The sequence below is a fragment of the Thermobia domestica genome, chromosome 17, assembly GCF_964235325.1.
Source record: "Thermobia domestica chromosome 17, izTheDome1.hap1.1, whole genome shotgun sequence".
Classification (NCBI taxonomy): Eukaryota; Metazoa; Arthropoda; class Insecta; order Zygentoma; family Lepismatidae; genus Thermobia; species Thermobia domestica.
In genome coordinates, this window is record NC_137470.1 from 103,581,649 (window position 1) to 103,595,007 (window position 13,359).

Sequence of the window (13,359 nt, forward strand, 5' to 3'; positions counted from 1 at the left end):
ATAATACAATACTTTCGTATATTTTCAACAAATACTTAACAGGTAATCCGCACAACAGGCTACTCGTAAAATTCTAACTTTTCAACCATGCAAATGACACAAATCTTAGAATTATCGGTATATGAATATAGTCAGTTTTTCCAGAGGTTCTCATTTTTTTCTATAAGGTGATAAGAGCCGTTATAGATTGAATTTGACTATTCTGAAGTCAATAATTTAACATACGGTATCACAGATGCGAATTTCTTCATTAGAAAAGTAATAGATTAAACAGTGACTCAGCATATTTTGTGTTCTGCCGGTGGACCTAACGAGACAGTCCCAGTTCTGCGAACTAAAACGATGTTACAGTTTACTTACAGCTAGGAAATAATTCATAATATAATTAATTAACGTTGTTCAATAAATCGCAAGCAGTATACGTCAAAATTAATAATTCAAATAATATTTACAGTATTTTTCTAGTGAACTTTGCATTTAACGCACAACTTTTGGCGCCTTCCGCCAAGATGTCTTCGACCTTTTCAATATGTAAAAAAAGTAACTTCATAAAACATTTTAATATAGACTAGCAGCGTTCACCCCGCTTCGCTGCGGTCACCCCGGAACGCAATAAACTTTGTTACTTAGATAATTTTTACTTTTTCGCTTTCAAGTGATATGATAAAAACCATAGAAGATTGCAGTAAATGTTAACATTATATCGCCTGTCATTTATGTTAACCCGCCCCGCTTCGCTGCGGTCACCCCGGAACGCAATAAACTTTGTTACTTAGATAATTTTTACTTTTTCGCTTTCAAATTGCAGTAAATGTTAAAATTATAGCGCCTGTCATTTATGTTAACCCGCCGAGTCACATGGTCATGCGGGTTGCATATAAATACGTTTATTTTTACCTATGATGAACTAATAACAAAGGATTTGTACGTATGGACACTTCAATGGTCAATTATCTCAAGACACTGGTAATTAAAAATTAAAGTGATATGATAAAAACCATCTAGGGTCCAAATCATAATAACCCCCCAAAAATGAAAGAAATTGGTTCAGCCGTATTAGCGTGATGAGTTCACAAAGGATTTGTGCGTTCTCTTTTATATATATAGATAAATCATATAAGATAAATTACAGTTGGCGAATAATTGCAAATGATAAGTTACTATCTTCAAAACACAGGAACAAAATATTTGTAATAAACACTGATTTTAAAAGAGTTTCACGCGTATCGTTGCGTATATTCGTATAGAAAAAGTTTACAATTAGTTTAATATTGTAACAAAATAAATACGATATTGATATAGTGGAATCATAATGTTAATTTTATGTAACGTTTTAATCAATGTTAGTTTCGCTTATTTTGGGTTTGTTCACTTCTAATCTATGCCATTATATAAGAGAGTAGAAGTAAGTGACTCATCATCCCCTAGACCATATTGCTATAGCGATAAACGTGAAATACGGACAAATACACCTTTTATTACAAAAACAAGGATAAGGAATGATTTTTGGTAATACGGCTATTGTGATAGCCCCTGCAAGTACACTACAAGAAATATGCATAGCTTCCTGACAGCAGATGAAAGCACCAGAGAAATAGCGGAAAGAATTTAGACAAGTTCAAAGAATAACGACATGAAAATCCAGCCATTTTGAATCCTCCAGAGTAATTATATTAATCTTAAAATATGATGTACACAAATGTTACCACCAGGTCTAAAAGGTTTAAACGATTTATCAAACATTGTTAGAGTCATCAAATCTAGGAGGCTCAGGTGGGCAGGTCATGGAACCAGGATGGAAGAAAGTAGGAACGCTTTCAAAGTCTTAACTGGAAGACCAATCGGAAAACGATCATTAGGAAGATTTACACGCAGATCGGAGGACAATATTAAAATGGATTTTACAGAAATAGGAATTCAAAGTAGAAACTGGACCCAGTTGGCTAATGATAGAAGTCAGTGGAGAGCTTTTGTGAACGCGGCATTGAACCTTCGGGATCCATAGGTCATAGAGTTAGTTAGTTATAATGACACTTCCAGGTATAAGGAATTAAAATATTGAGTGAAAGTGAGGGAGGGGCAGAAATAACTGAATGGAATGAAATCTGACAGATACAATATTATTTCTGAACAAAGAGCACAAGAAAGTGGAAAGTCAATGAAATTTTTAGAAATGGTCAGAAGGATTATTGTTGTGCGTGGAATGCGAAAAACTAACAAATTTATTTCGAGGAGGGGGGGGGGAGCATCTTGATCCCGATAGCCCTCCATAAATACGCTACTGAACAGGGACATTTCTAAAATACTCAAATTTCCCTTTGCTTAAGAAGAAAGTGCCGAATGGAAGACTCGCTTAAGTTGGAGATATGTATAGAAATCGGTATATAGACTTGAAATTAAAAATAAGGAAACTCGTATGCCTATTTTAGTGTTTCTGAGTATTTCTCTCGTAAGAGGAGAAAAGACACAATTTCTATAATACTGTAATTTCACTTTATTTATTCACAAAATGCCGAACATAGGGATTTGCTTAAGTTGAAGATGTGAAATTCGTTATATAAACTTTTAAATAAAAATTACAAAATACGTTTTTTAGCGTTATCAAAACTTCCGTTCCTTTTATTCCTCCACAAAGTACGGAATGTAGGAAGAGAAAAGCGTGAAACATGTTTTTCGAAAATTTCGCCCGTCGTGGGTCACTCCTATAATATGTAAATTTTCCTTTATTGAGAAACTGCTCAATGTAAAGGATTCACTTAAGTTGAAAACGTGAAATTCGGTATATAAACTGTTAAATATATATATATATATATATATATATATATATATATATATATATATATATATATATATATATATATATATACAGGGTGCGAATTGGCGGGGGGGATGCCAGGGATTTCCCCCCCTGACAAAAATCTTTCCCACCCTGGAGAAGAAAAATTTTATCCCTGGCAGGGATAACTTTTTCCCCCTCTGGAGTATTTTTAAATGGACATAAAGAGAAGATAGAAAAAGGGAACAATTTTTACTTTGCGTAGCTAACCTAAATATTACTTGAGTGAAAATTTATGAAAGATCTCACATCTCAACTGTTTTGTACTTGTTAGTGTATATATATATATATATATATATATATATATATATATATATATATATGTGTGTGTGTGTGTGTGTGTGTGTGTGGGAGGACTGGGTGCGCATATGGGTGAAATTCATCCCCCCCTGGGAAAATTTTTCAATTCGCACACTGTATATATATATATATATATATATATATATATATATATATATATATATATATATATATATATATCTGTTTCACCGTTCTCGAATATTATATCCTTAAGGCTGTAAGAGGCCTAAGACCTATAATATTGAAATTTACAGTATCTTTATTCACAAAGTGCCGAACGTAGAGATTTTTTTGAGATAAGAAATTCGGTAAATGAATCCTTTAGGCAAAATAATGGATCATCTGTTTCAGTTTTTGGGAAAATTCCACTCCTAAGGGGGGGGGGCATTTTTATAATATCCAAATTTCCATTTCTTTATTCAGGAACTACTATGTGAGGATTCGTTTAAATGAAATGAAATTATTGAGTTTTACGTCCCACGTTAATACCGGCTAGGCTAAAAGAGACGGTGATAATGAGAGATGAATGAAATGGTGGAATGAAGAAAGTGGGAGAAAACGGGAGAACCCCGAGGAAACCCACGCACACTGTGTTTGTCCACCACAAAGTTCACTTGGCAGGGGCTGGGATCAAACCCGGGACCCCTAGCACCAGAGGTGAACGCTCTACCACTGAGCCACCGCGGCCCCTTAGGATTCGCTTAAGTTGGAGACGTGATAGTCGGTATATGAACTCTTAAATAAAAGTAAGGGAATACGTATTTCGGCTTCTGCAAAAATTCCTCTTCTAAAGGAGAGAAAGGAAAGATCAACATTGACAATATTGAAATTTCACTTATTTATTCACAATGTGACGAATGTGGGATTCACTTAAGTTGCTTTGGAAGAAGTCGGACGTGTTTTGTGTGTGTTCCGCACTTATGTAACAAAAGGGGGTCAAAGGCACTGCCCTTCTAAACTTTGGTAGAAGATATTGGTGGCGCCGAAAGCGTGTAATGTTTATTCTGCGTAAATTTCCACCCGACTCAACAGTGTTCTTGGGACAGTGCCGAGCTTTCAACAAAATATAAAGTGCTTTCTACTATTATAATCAACGCACATTTTTCCTATTTCTTTTGTCGTCCCTGGTTGTCTAGGACCGCCTTGGATAAAATAAAAAGCTACGTAATATAACAATCAAGGAGCAATGTAAACATACTTCTTAATCTTTTGTTACTCCTGATTGACTGATTGTGTCGGGATATCTTTGATACAATAAAAGGGAGGTAATACACAGTTAAAGGGCGCCGTAAACATATTAATTATTACTTTAGTTGCTCGTACTTGCCACGTGACGCCTTCGACAGAATAAAAGGAAATAATATTACAATCATGCGGTGTTGTAAATATATTAATTGTTCCTTTTGTCATCTCTGACTGCCTTAGGGCGTCTTTAAGAAAGGAGCTAATATTACAATCAATGGACTTTGTGGATATATTAATTACTCCAGTTGTCACTCCTGTCTCGGAGCGCCTTTGATAAAATAAAAAGAACAAATGTCCATACACATTTCAATCGTTATTCCAGACCTTGATGCTAAGAAAGTTCTTGGGACTGTACTTGACATTGTCGACAACGGGTGAAGCGCTTGTAAATAATAATCTCAACGTTTTGTGTCGATTTATCATTCTTCTTACAGGGTTTCGTGGACAGTGTTACTACGGAATCGCTAATATGTCTAGGGTTCAGAAGGTAGTTCAGGGAAGAATTACAGAATTGCAATCTTTGCCTCTAGACGTTCTCTGTGGGAATTATAGCGTAAATCTCGCACTTCAAAACAGTGCTTGGGTCTAGTCTCCAGGGGTCCTAGTGATATTTTGCATAAAACTAGTTGCTTATAGTTGCAAGATTAAAAACGAAAGTTGCAAGATAGTTGCATATTGTATTCATAAAAAGTTGCAAAATAGTTGCAAACTGTGTTTACAAAAAGTGGCAAGAACAATGAAATAGGGATCAAAGCATTTTAAACTTAGCAATATATTGTCCATGATATGAAGACCTGCCAAATCCCACACAAATTTTAGTGTTCTTCACTTGTCTTCTTAAAATATGCAGTTATTAGTGCTGACTGTTTCCTGGTAATCACCTTCTCTATTTTATCTGTGACTGCTTGTTGATTTCTTTCATCATCTTTAACTGTTGCCATGTTCTTCTCTAAATCTGTTTTAAACCGTTTGTTAGCCTCCGAGAGAAGCTGGTCAGATGTTTTTCGTTTGGACAGTTCAACTTCCTTTGATTCCGCTAACTTCCTTTCCAAGTCAGTTATTGCTGCTTTGGACTTAGCTGCTTCCTTGGTGATTTTTTTTTTCTGTTTCGAGTCGCTCGTGCTCCTGCCTTTTCTTTAGTTCATCTTCTTCCTTTTTTCCCATCACCCTTTCTTCTGAGTCATTCTGATGAGTTCTTGACTTATAGGAAACACTGCTGGGTTGCTTCCATTCTTCTTCATTCCGTCGTACACAAGTCTTGCATTCAATATTCTCTCTCACATGCTGCTTCGTTCTTCAGACAGGACTCTCCTTGAGAAAGAATACCCACGTTCAAGATCAGAATTTCCATGGGACAGTGTTAAGATGGACTTTACTATGTTCATGACAGTAGGATACTTTGGTGAGCCACTGGGGTTTTTCAGTGAGAAAATATTATCCACAAACGGTCGATTCTCTAATTCTCTTCAATACTGTATTGTTTTTAACTTCAACAGCTTCCACTCATCCAAAAGAACATCAACTGGAACTTTATATGGGATAGATGAAAGAGCAATATCTCTAATGTCACTGTCACTAATTACTTTTTGATATTCCATAGGGTGTACACAACACTGTTTCGGGATGTTCTTTTCGAAGATTTTGCATTTTTCGATCACATGTTTCCCAACTGCCTTTGTAATGCTTCTGAGCCGGCTTTTTTGAATCGACTTTTTTTTTCACATAAAAAGGCGGGTTTTGGGGAAAAAACGAGAATTTTGGAAATTTTGGCTTTTTTCATTTTCATGATTTTTCCATCTAAATAGCTTTCTTATGGTATACTTTATAGTTAGATAAGATTTCCATGACCTAAATGCCATATTTCGCTCTGGAATTCGCTATCAAGATGGATGGAGCACATGTTTTACGAATTAAAGCTAACATAAAGAAATAGTGTTTGAGGGCAATTTTAGAGGCTTTTTAACTTTTGAATTATCGACATATTTTCTTCTCTGGATCATTTCAGTTTGTCATCAGTGTTTCATTTCTAAGAGCTTAGTACTGTAACTTTTAGCGCAAAAGTTAAAGTTATCCGTCAAACCGTACTTCCACATTTCTGTTATACTATAGCTGCGCAATGATTTAGCAATAATCTTCCGGATACAACCTTGAATAAAATTTTATACAAATAATCAGTAGCGGATTTAGAAAAGTACTTTGGGACGGGTTTCTCTGATTGTTTCGTTTTTCTAAACATCCCTAATTTTTATTTGGGAGAAGCTTGAAGTTTATTAGTAACTAATATTTCCTTTCGTTTATATACTTAGCAATAATCTTCCAGATACAACCTTAAAGATCATTTAATACTGAGAATCAGTGGTGGATTTAGAAAAGTATTTTGAGAGGGCTTTTTCTTACTAATGTTTAGTTTTTCTAAAAATTCTTAATTTTTATTTGAGGGAAGCTTAAAGTTTATGATATTTCGTTTGTTTCAAACATTCCGTAATTTTGGGGAACGGGCTTCAGTCCGACAGACCCCACCCCCACCCTAACCTTCGAAAACCGTCACTGCTGGTAATTAGTAATAACAGCGATTTAAAAACAATACGGAAGGAAGTCGGCCAAGGCTCACAGTACACGCACTATTTCTACATTCACAGATGGAATGAACAAGAACTTTTGTCAGAATGGTCGAATGCTGGGTTAGATCCCGGACTTCCCGATAGAAGCGCAAAAGCTAACCACTCAGTCATGTTTGGTGTACAGTTGTGTTTGGCTTAACTTAAATATATTCCGTACTTTTGTTTTTTTGGAGGGGGGGGGGGCGAGGGTTCCGTAATGATATGAAGGGTATGAGGCAAGAACACAGTAACCAACAAATTTTCAATTGTTGAATTATGCAGAATCCAATAGAGAGCAACGCATAGTGCTTCGTTTAATCTTGTCCGTTTAATCCTTCATGTATAGTCTTATGTGAAAAATCAGCTTTCCGACTTTGAAAATGAATTATGCAGCAGAACACCTCTAATTTCTTAAAATAGTAAAATTGTGAGTTACCACTTTCTTGCCACACATCCTTCATATGTTGAATTCCTCTTGCTAAAAATTCAAAAACTTTGAAGACTGGGTAAACCGTGATGGTGGTTATATAAAACTGTAAAATTTCAACAATATATACAAAGCTCTAGATGTGCAGCCTTTAAATTTATCATATAAATGGAAGTATTTCTCTTGTTTTATTTTAATTTTATTTTGTTTCAAAAAGGGAGTGTGAAATATTTTGAAGTAAAAATACTACATACAATTTTGCTAGTTATTTGTGTATTTTTTTTTTTAAAGAAAAAGAAGTATTTACTTTCAGGGTTGGCAGGTATACACCAGCTGATTTAAAAAAAAAAAAAAAACTGGTTTAAACCAAAGAAACAAAAACAACGAAAAATGCGAATCGTGTGAACTACATGGTGACATTTTCACATATCAAAACATCTGCATTAGTTTTATCTCCTTTTCACCTTTTAATCAAGGTGCCCCATGTTCAATTCTCGGTCCGGATGTCACTTTAAGCGAAAGTTTTCTCTTTCATAACCTCGGTATTACGTAAGGATGTTAAGCATAAACATACGAAACGAAACCAAATTGTGTATTTCTGCTTGCCTGAATGCCTGTTGTTTTATAAAGAAGCCAAGGTTGCTTAAACATTTTGACAGAAATTGGCAAAATTTATCGACTGCCTACGTAGGTTCCAACATTAGCTTGGATTGGACTTTCAATGATATCTACATACAATTTGTAATATAATATTTCAGTTTTAGCGTACTGATTATGATACCTTTAAATTTTACATGCAAAGCAATAACAGGATTTTTCCGTTATTATTTTACATTTAAAGTAATGACGGGCCCGATGACTAAAGCGGGAGTTTCCCAATTTAAGAAGTTTACTGACCGGACTTCTTTAAGCTTATGTAACCCCTTCCAGCATAATCCCGTTGTTGCATAATAAGGCCAAGGCAAAACAAACTTATTTTTGTCAATATGTAACATAAATACATAGAGCAAAATATTTAAACCAAAAACCTGGTTTAAACAAAACAAACAAAAACAAAAAAAAAAATAAATAAATAAATAAAAAAATAAATAAATAAATAAACGGGTTTTCGACTTTCTCAAAAATAACAGTGGTTCTTGCCAACCATGCTTACTTTTGCATATAAGAGGTTAAAAGAATTTTTATTATATACATTGGTTAATTCTTTGGAATTCCTAATGTAAATATGTTAAGAATTAAAATTGTTTGAAATATCTTTTCGAAATTCATGGTTTATTTTCGAGGTTTTATATTATTATCGGCATCACCCACTAATTAAATAAGTTTTTGTGTTATAGAGAAGCGAAACAAAGTCTACTTTATCAATTTAAAGCAGAATTTTGAAAAAAGCCCAAAATTTCCTAAGCAAGAAAGCGAAGCAAAAAAAAGGTTTTTTTTTTAAAAAAAAAAACCGTTTTTTTTCCGAGCCCTTGCGTTTCTAGGAAAGTTTCTCACCAAACTTCACTTCCTTCCATGGCAAAAGGTTTTCAGTACTAAAGACTTCGTCCTTTAATGTGTCAAAGCGTTCTTGAGATTCTGGCTTGGATACCTTACCAACTATCTTCAGAAGAACGTATAAAGCTTGTACAGCATGTGTACAAGAGATTTTTCTTTTTGGAATATAGTTAAGAATGGTGTGAATGAAGATGCACTTTCACATACAAAGGCCATTTCTGCTTTCACAATGGCTGCTTTCTTCAGCATCTTGGAAATCGATACGTAGTTTGAGGTGTTCATCAGGTTGCTTTGCTTTTTCGGAATAAACTGCAGGAAATAATATATATGGCTGGAAACTGTTCCGTAAAACGGTCCACAGAGGGCAATACTGTCAACCAGCGTGAAGGAACATGCTTGATGAAACGATCTTTGGTGTTCCTGTCTTCTCTTGAATTCTTTCAAAATCTACCCACCGCGATGGTCATCCATGGAAAAAATTGTAAATCATGATGACAAGGTTATAGTGATAATCAGCAAATATCTGCAAGCCTTTTCTGAACCCATTATGAATTGTATGAATATTGCAACTGCCAATATCCAGTAACGGAAAGCCAGCACATTTTGTACAAACTCAGATGTGATTCTGAACACTTTCTTGTTGACATTTGGTCCATCACTTCCCAACATAAGGTTATTGGGTGACAAATTGTATAAATCCAGCAATTCACAAATGTACTTATGGATGTATTCACCATTTGCGTGTCCAATGAAAAATGATTGCAAGTGGGCAAGTGGCGTACAATAACTTGTTGCAAAGTAGAGCTCCAATAACGAATTCCAAATTGTAGTTCTTTGCGAATTTGTCGTTTCATCATAGAGAACTGTAAACGAAATATTCTTCAAATCTTCACAAAGTTATTTGTGAAAAGATGGTCCTAAAGCATCAGTTAACACATGCGATAGTTTAGAATGTTTCAGACAAAAGTTTTTGGGAAAACTCTTTGGATCTGGAAACATGTATCGTATAACATAAGCTATATTATCTCACAATACCGTAGGTAAGTTTTGAGTAACAACATGTAAAGCCCAAACAATTTCTGCTTTGGTAGCTGCATGACTCACTAAGCTTAACTGTAATTTGATCGGTGTTACTGCTTCAGTGAAAGGTGGTTGGTTTGGAGACGGCAGACACTGGATTTACCGAATTCGCAGTATCAGTTAAATCAGTACTCACGTAAATCATACTTTCGCTTCCTAAGCATATGCTAGTCGGGCAGATTTTCAACTGCAGCTCACTGAGTTTCTCCTTTGCATCAGAACCATGTGTTGGTGTTGACACATGCTGTGGCACAGTTTGAAATCCTCTACTTCCAATGTTTATTGTTGCACTACAAACGCTACAGAATACTTTGCACTTCACTCTTCTTTGATAACCAAGATGATAGTTTGTTTCCTAAAGCATCAGCTTGCTGAAACCAATCATCCAAAGCGCGATACCTCGACTTGGACATTCTGCACCGCTCAAATTACAATCTTTGCACTCAAAAAACACTGGCCTGCAGGGAAATACAACATGGCTCCATTACTGGCTGTTCCAACTAGAAGATTCAACCGTGAAATAAAATAAAAATGGAATGAATAGCCTCTGTAAAGCTTGGCAACTTTTAGCATATTATGAAAAGAGTAACAAATAAAGCAATTCACTTAGAAAAAGCAAATTCGTAGATATAACAAGTTGGAAGCAGGTTCTTTCACAGAGCGGATTCACTCCCTTCCAGAACACCAGTGACGAGGGAATGTACACAATAGAGGAAAATTCAAATGTAAGTTTGTTCATGAACAACTTGTGTTCTCGACATGCTTTACAGACAGTTTTACGGCGCTTTCTTTTAAATTTATAGACTACAACACTGGAAAAAGTTGCAAATAGATGCAAAATAATAAAAATAGTTGCATCCATGAAGAAAATAAAAGTTGCAAAAAGTGGCAAATGGTTGCTTGCTGGGAGCCCTGAGTTTCTTATATGAGACAGTATGCAGTGGACGAACGTTGTTGGTATGTTCATTCGAAGTTCACCAAAAAACGAACCCAGTTCAGCAAATTTCCATCTTGCACGAGGAAAAAGTCTTAACTCCCTTCTTACTATGCCCAACAAAATGGACTTGAGAACAATTCGGTGGCCGCCCTTCTGAATTTGCACGCTCTTATTGTTGAGTATTTGGAGTAGTTGTCAGAAAAAAATGACGGAGCCCGAAGTAAAGCAACGAGTCCTGCAGGCTGACTAAAGAAAAACAAGTTTTACTTTGATATATGGCTCTATAAATTAATTTTTCAGCCTTCTGAACGTGTAAGCACAGTTCTTCAGAAACCCACAATAACAGATTCATTAGCTATTTAACAAAAACACTGAATTATTATTAAACTGAAATAAATCTCCTTATACATTTACACTTACTTTAATTTTTCTCGGAGTACACATGACGGAATAGCCATCAAATATGGCGACACCAATTTCAGTCTCGTGCACAGCCAGCAATTCTCTTTTAACTGGGGGAAAAACCTCTTGTGGATCGAAGTCCACTCGGTACACGTAGATCTTAAAATCTTCATCAGTTTTTATTTTGAAATAATTAGAAACTAATTTTACTTTTTTGCCCGTGTAACCTGAAATAAGAAAAACTTTATAAGAACTTTGGGTTAGTAGGATGGGGAACTTAATGTGAGTTATTTACAACTTGCATAATAATATTTATTATAATAACAGTAATGTAAATAATACACTAGTAATATCACATCTGAAATGACGCACTTTGAAGCACCTTAAATAAGAAAAATCACGTTTCGATGAATGACTTCCATCATCTTGGCAAATAAAACTTAGCTGCTTTCTTGATCACACGCTGAAATATCTTGTTACTTGTAGAAAAATTATAAATATGTACAAAGAAAGGAAACAATTCATGGAATAGTCTTTCATCAATTAGTCTTTGGAATAGTGTTTCTTGTGGGTAACTCTAGTATTTCTTATATCAAAGTTAACGTTTGAACAACACTTATACTATCTTCTATATGTTTACTATAAATATGATTTTAAATACTGTACAGAACACGTAAGAATGACGTAGAACAAGCCAATGCAGTAACTGACTGTTTTTTTTTAAAAGATAACCAAAACTATTTCGATTTCGCAAACAGCTTCACTCGTTTCTGGTAATTCAAATCAAGGGCAACTAAAAAACGAAAGCGTATCTCTTTGAAGTAATCAACAGATCGAAGTCGAAAGTAATCAGGTATAATGTTGAACTAAACAGCTTTCGAACATTTTGTGGATTAGTTAAGAAGTTTTATGTATTTAAGATTTTGAATGATTTTGTTAAATTTCATGTAAGCAAAAGAGCTTAATAGAAAGAAAAATATCAATTGACTAATTATTTCTTTACTGCCGTAAAATTTCTTCAACAGAGTTGATGATATTGTCCTATCTTGTGTCCAAGTTCCATGTATCAAAATTTCATCTTGGATATTTGGTTATTTCTGACAGTTAACGAATACCTGTGAAGACTTTCCACCTCTTTATTGTGTGGTTAGAATCCTGAAGATGTTTTGGTTGTACAGAAGAGGAAGGTTCGTCACCTTTGATGTCGCTTGTGTAGTTTTTTTCTATTGTGAACATGTTTCTTTTTGGCATGCCAACTAAAAACTCATTGCAGCTACAGTTCGTCTTGTAAACTCCAGAAGTTAACAGTCTTTTCATTGAAATAATTTTTGTACTTTGAACGAGATTTTCAACACTGTACTGAAATATAATCGCAAAGTTTAAATAAGTTCTTTTTTCTAATTTTTGACCTTTGTGTGTAATGCCGGGCTAAATGAAAAAGTAAATCTATTTTATTCTTGAATAATCGGTACGTCTTATAAAATTTTTATTACTTTTTTCATACTTGATTTTTCCCTTTTTGAAATTAATCTCTCCTAACTCTATAATGGTGTCACATCATTTCAAATCTTCGTCTTTCTGTTGAACGTCTTGAATGTCTTCAAGAAGTTTCTTAACACAGACCTTGACTAAGTGGATGTGAGTTGACTTTCCATACGCCAAATAATCATAAGCGTTAGGTTTCTATGAATGGACATCTGGAATTTATTGCTAAATTTTGTAAATATGTAAGCAAAAAAAAAAAAAAAAAAAAAAAGCTACTGTTGGATTCAATTTCACATGTAAACTTTAATTTCTAATGTATGTTGTAAAACAGAAAGGAGCTCATGAAATTGGTATCCCCTTGTGGTATATCAAAAGTAATCATTTACGAACCTGTAGTACTTAATATATATTTAAGTTTATATTTTTGTAGAATTTCTGTCTCAAAATGACTCATAACATAGCAAGAAGTGGAGATACTTGACTATCCATAAAAAGCCTTCAGATTGTTTATAAATATTTCTGAATAATCTATATATATAAAAGAGAACGCACA

General features: G+C 34.5%; 1 protein-coding gene across 1 annotated transcript in view; it reads right to left on the bottom strand.

Moving 5' to 3' along the window:
• Positions 1 to 13,359, bottom strand: part of LOC145674608 (piwi-like protein Siwi) — an 82,793-nt gene that overhangs the window by 38,706 nt on the left and 30,728 nt on the right. Inside the window, exon 3 of the mRNA XM_081744826.1 lies at positions 11,340 to 11,548. Within this exon, the coding sequence (XP_081600952.1) occupies positions 11,340 to 11,548 (209 nt within the window). The remainder of the gene's footprint in view (positions 1 to 11,339; positions 11,549 to 13,359) is intronic.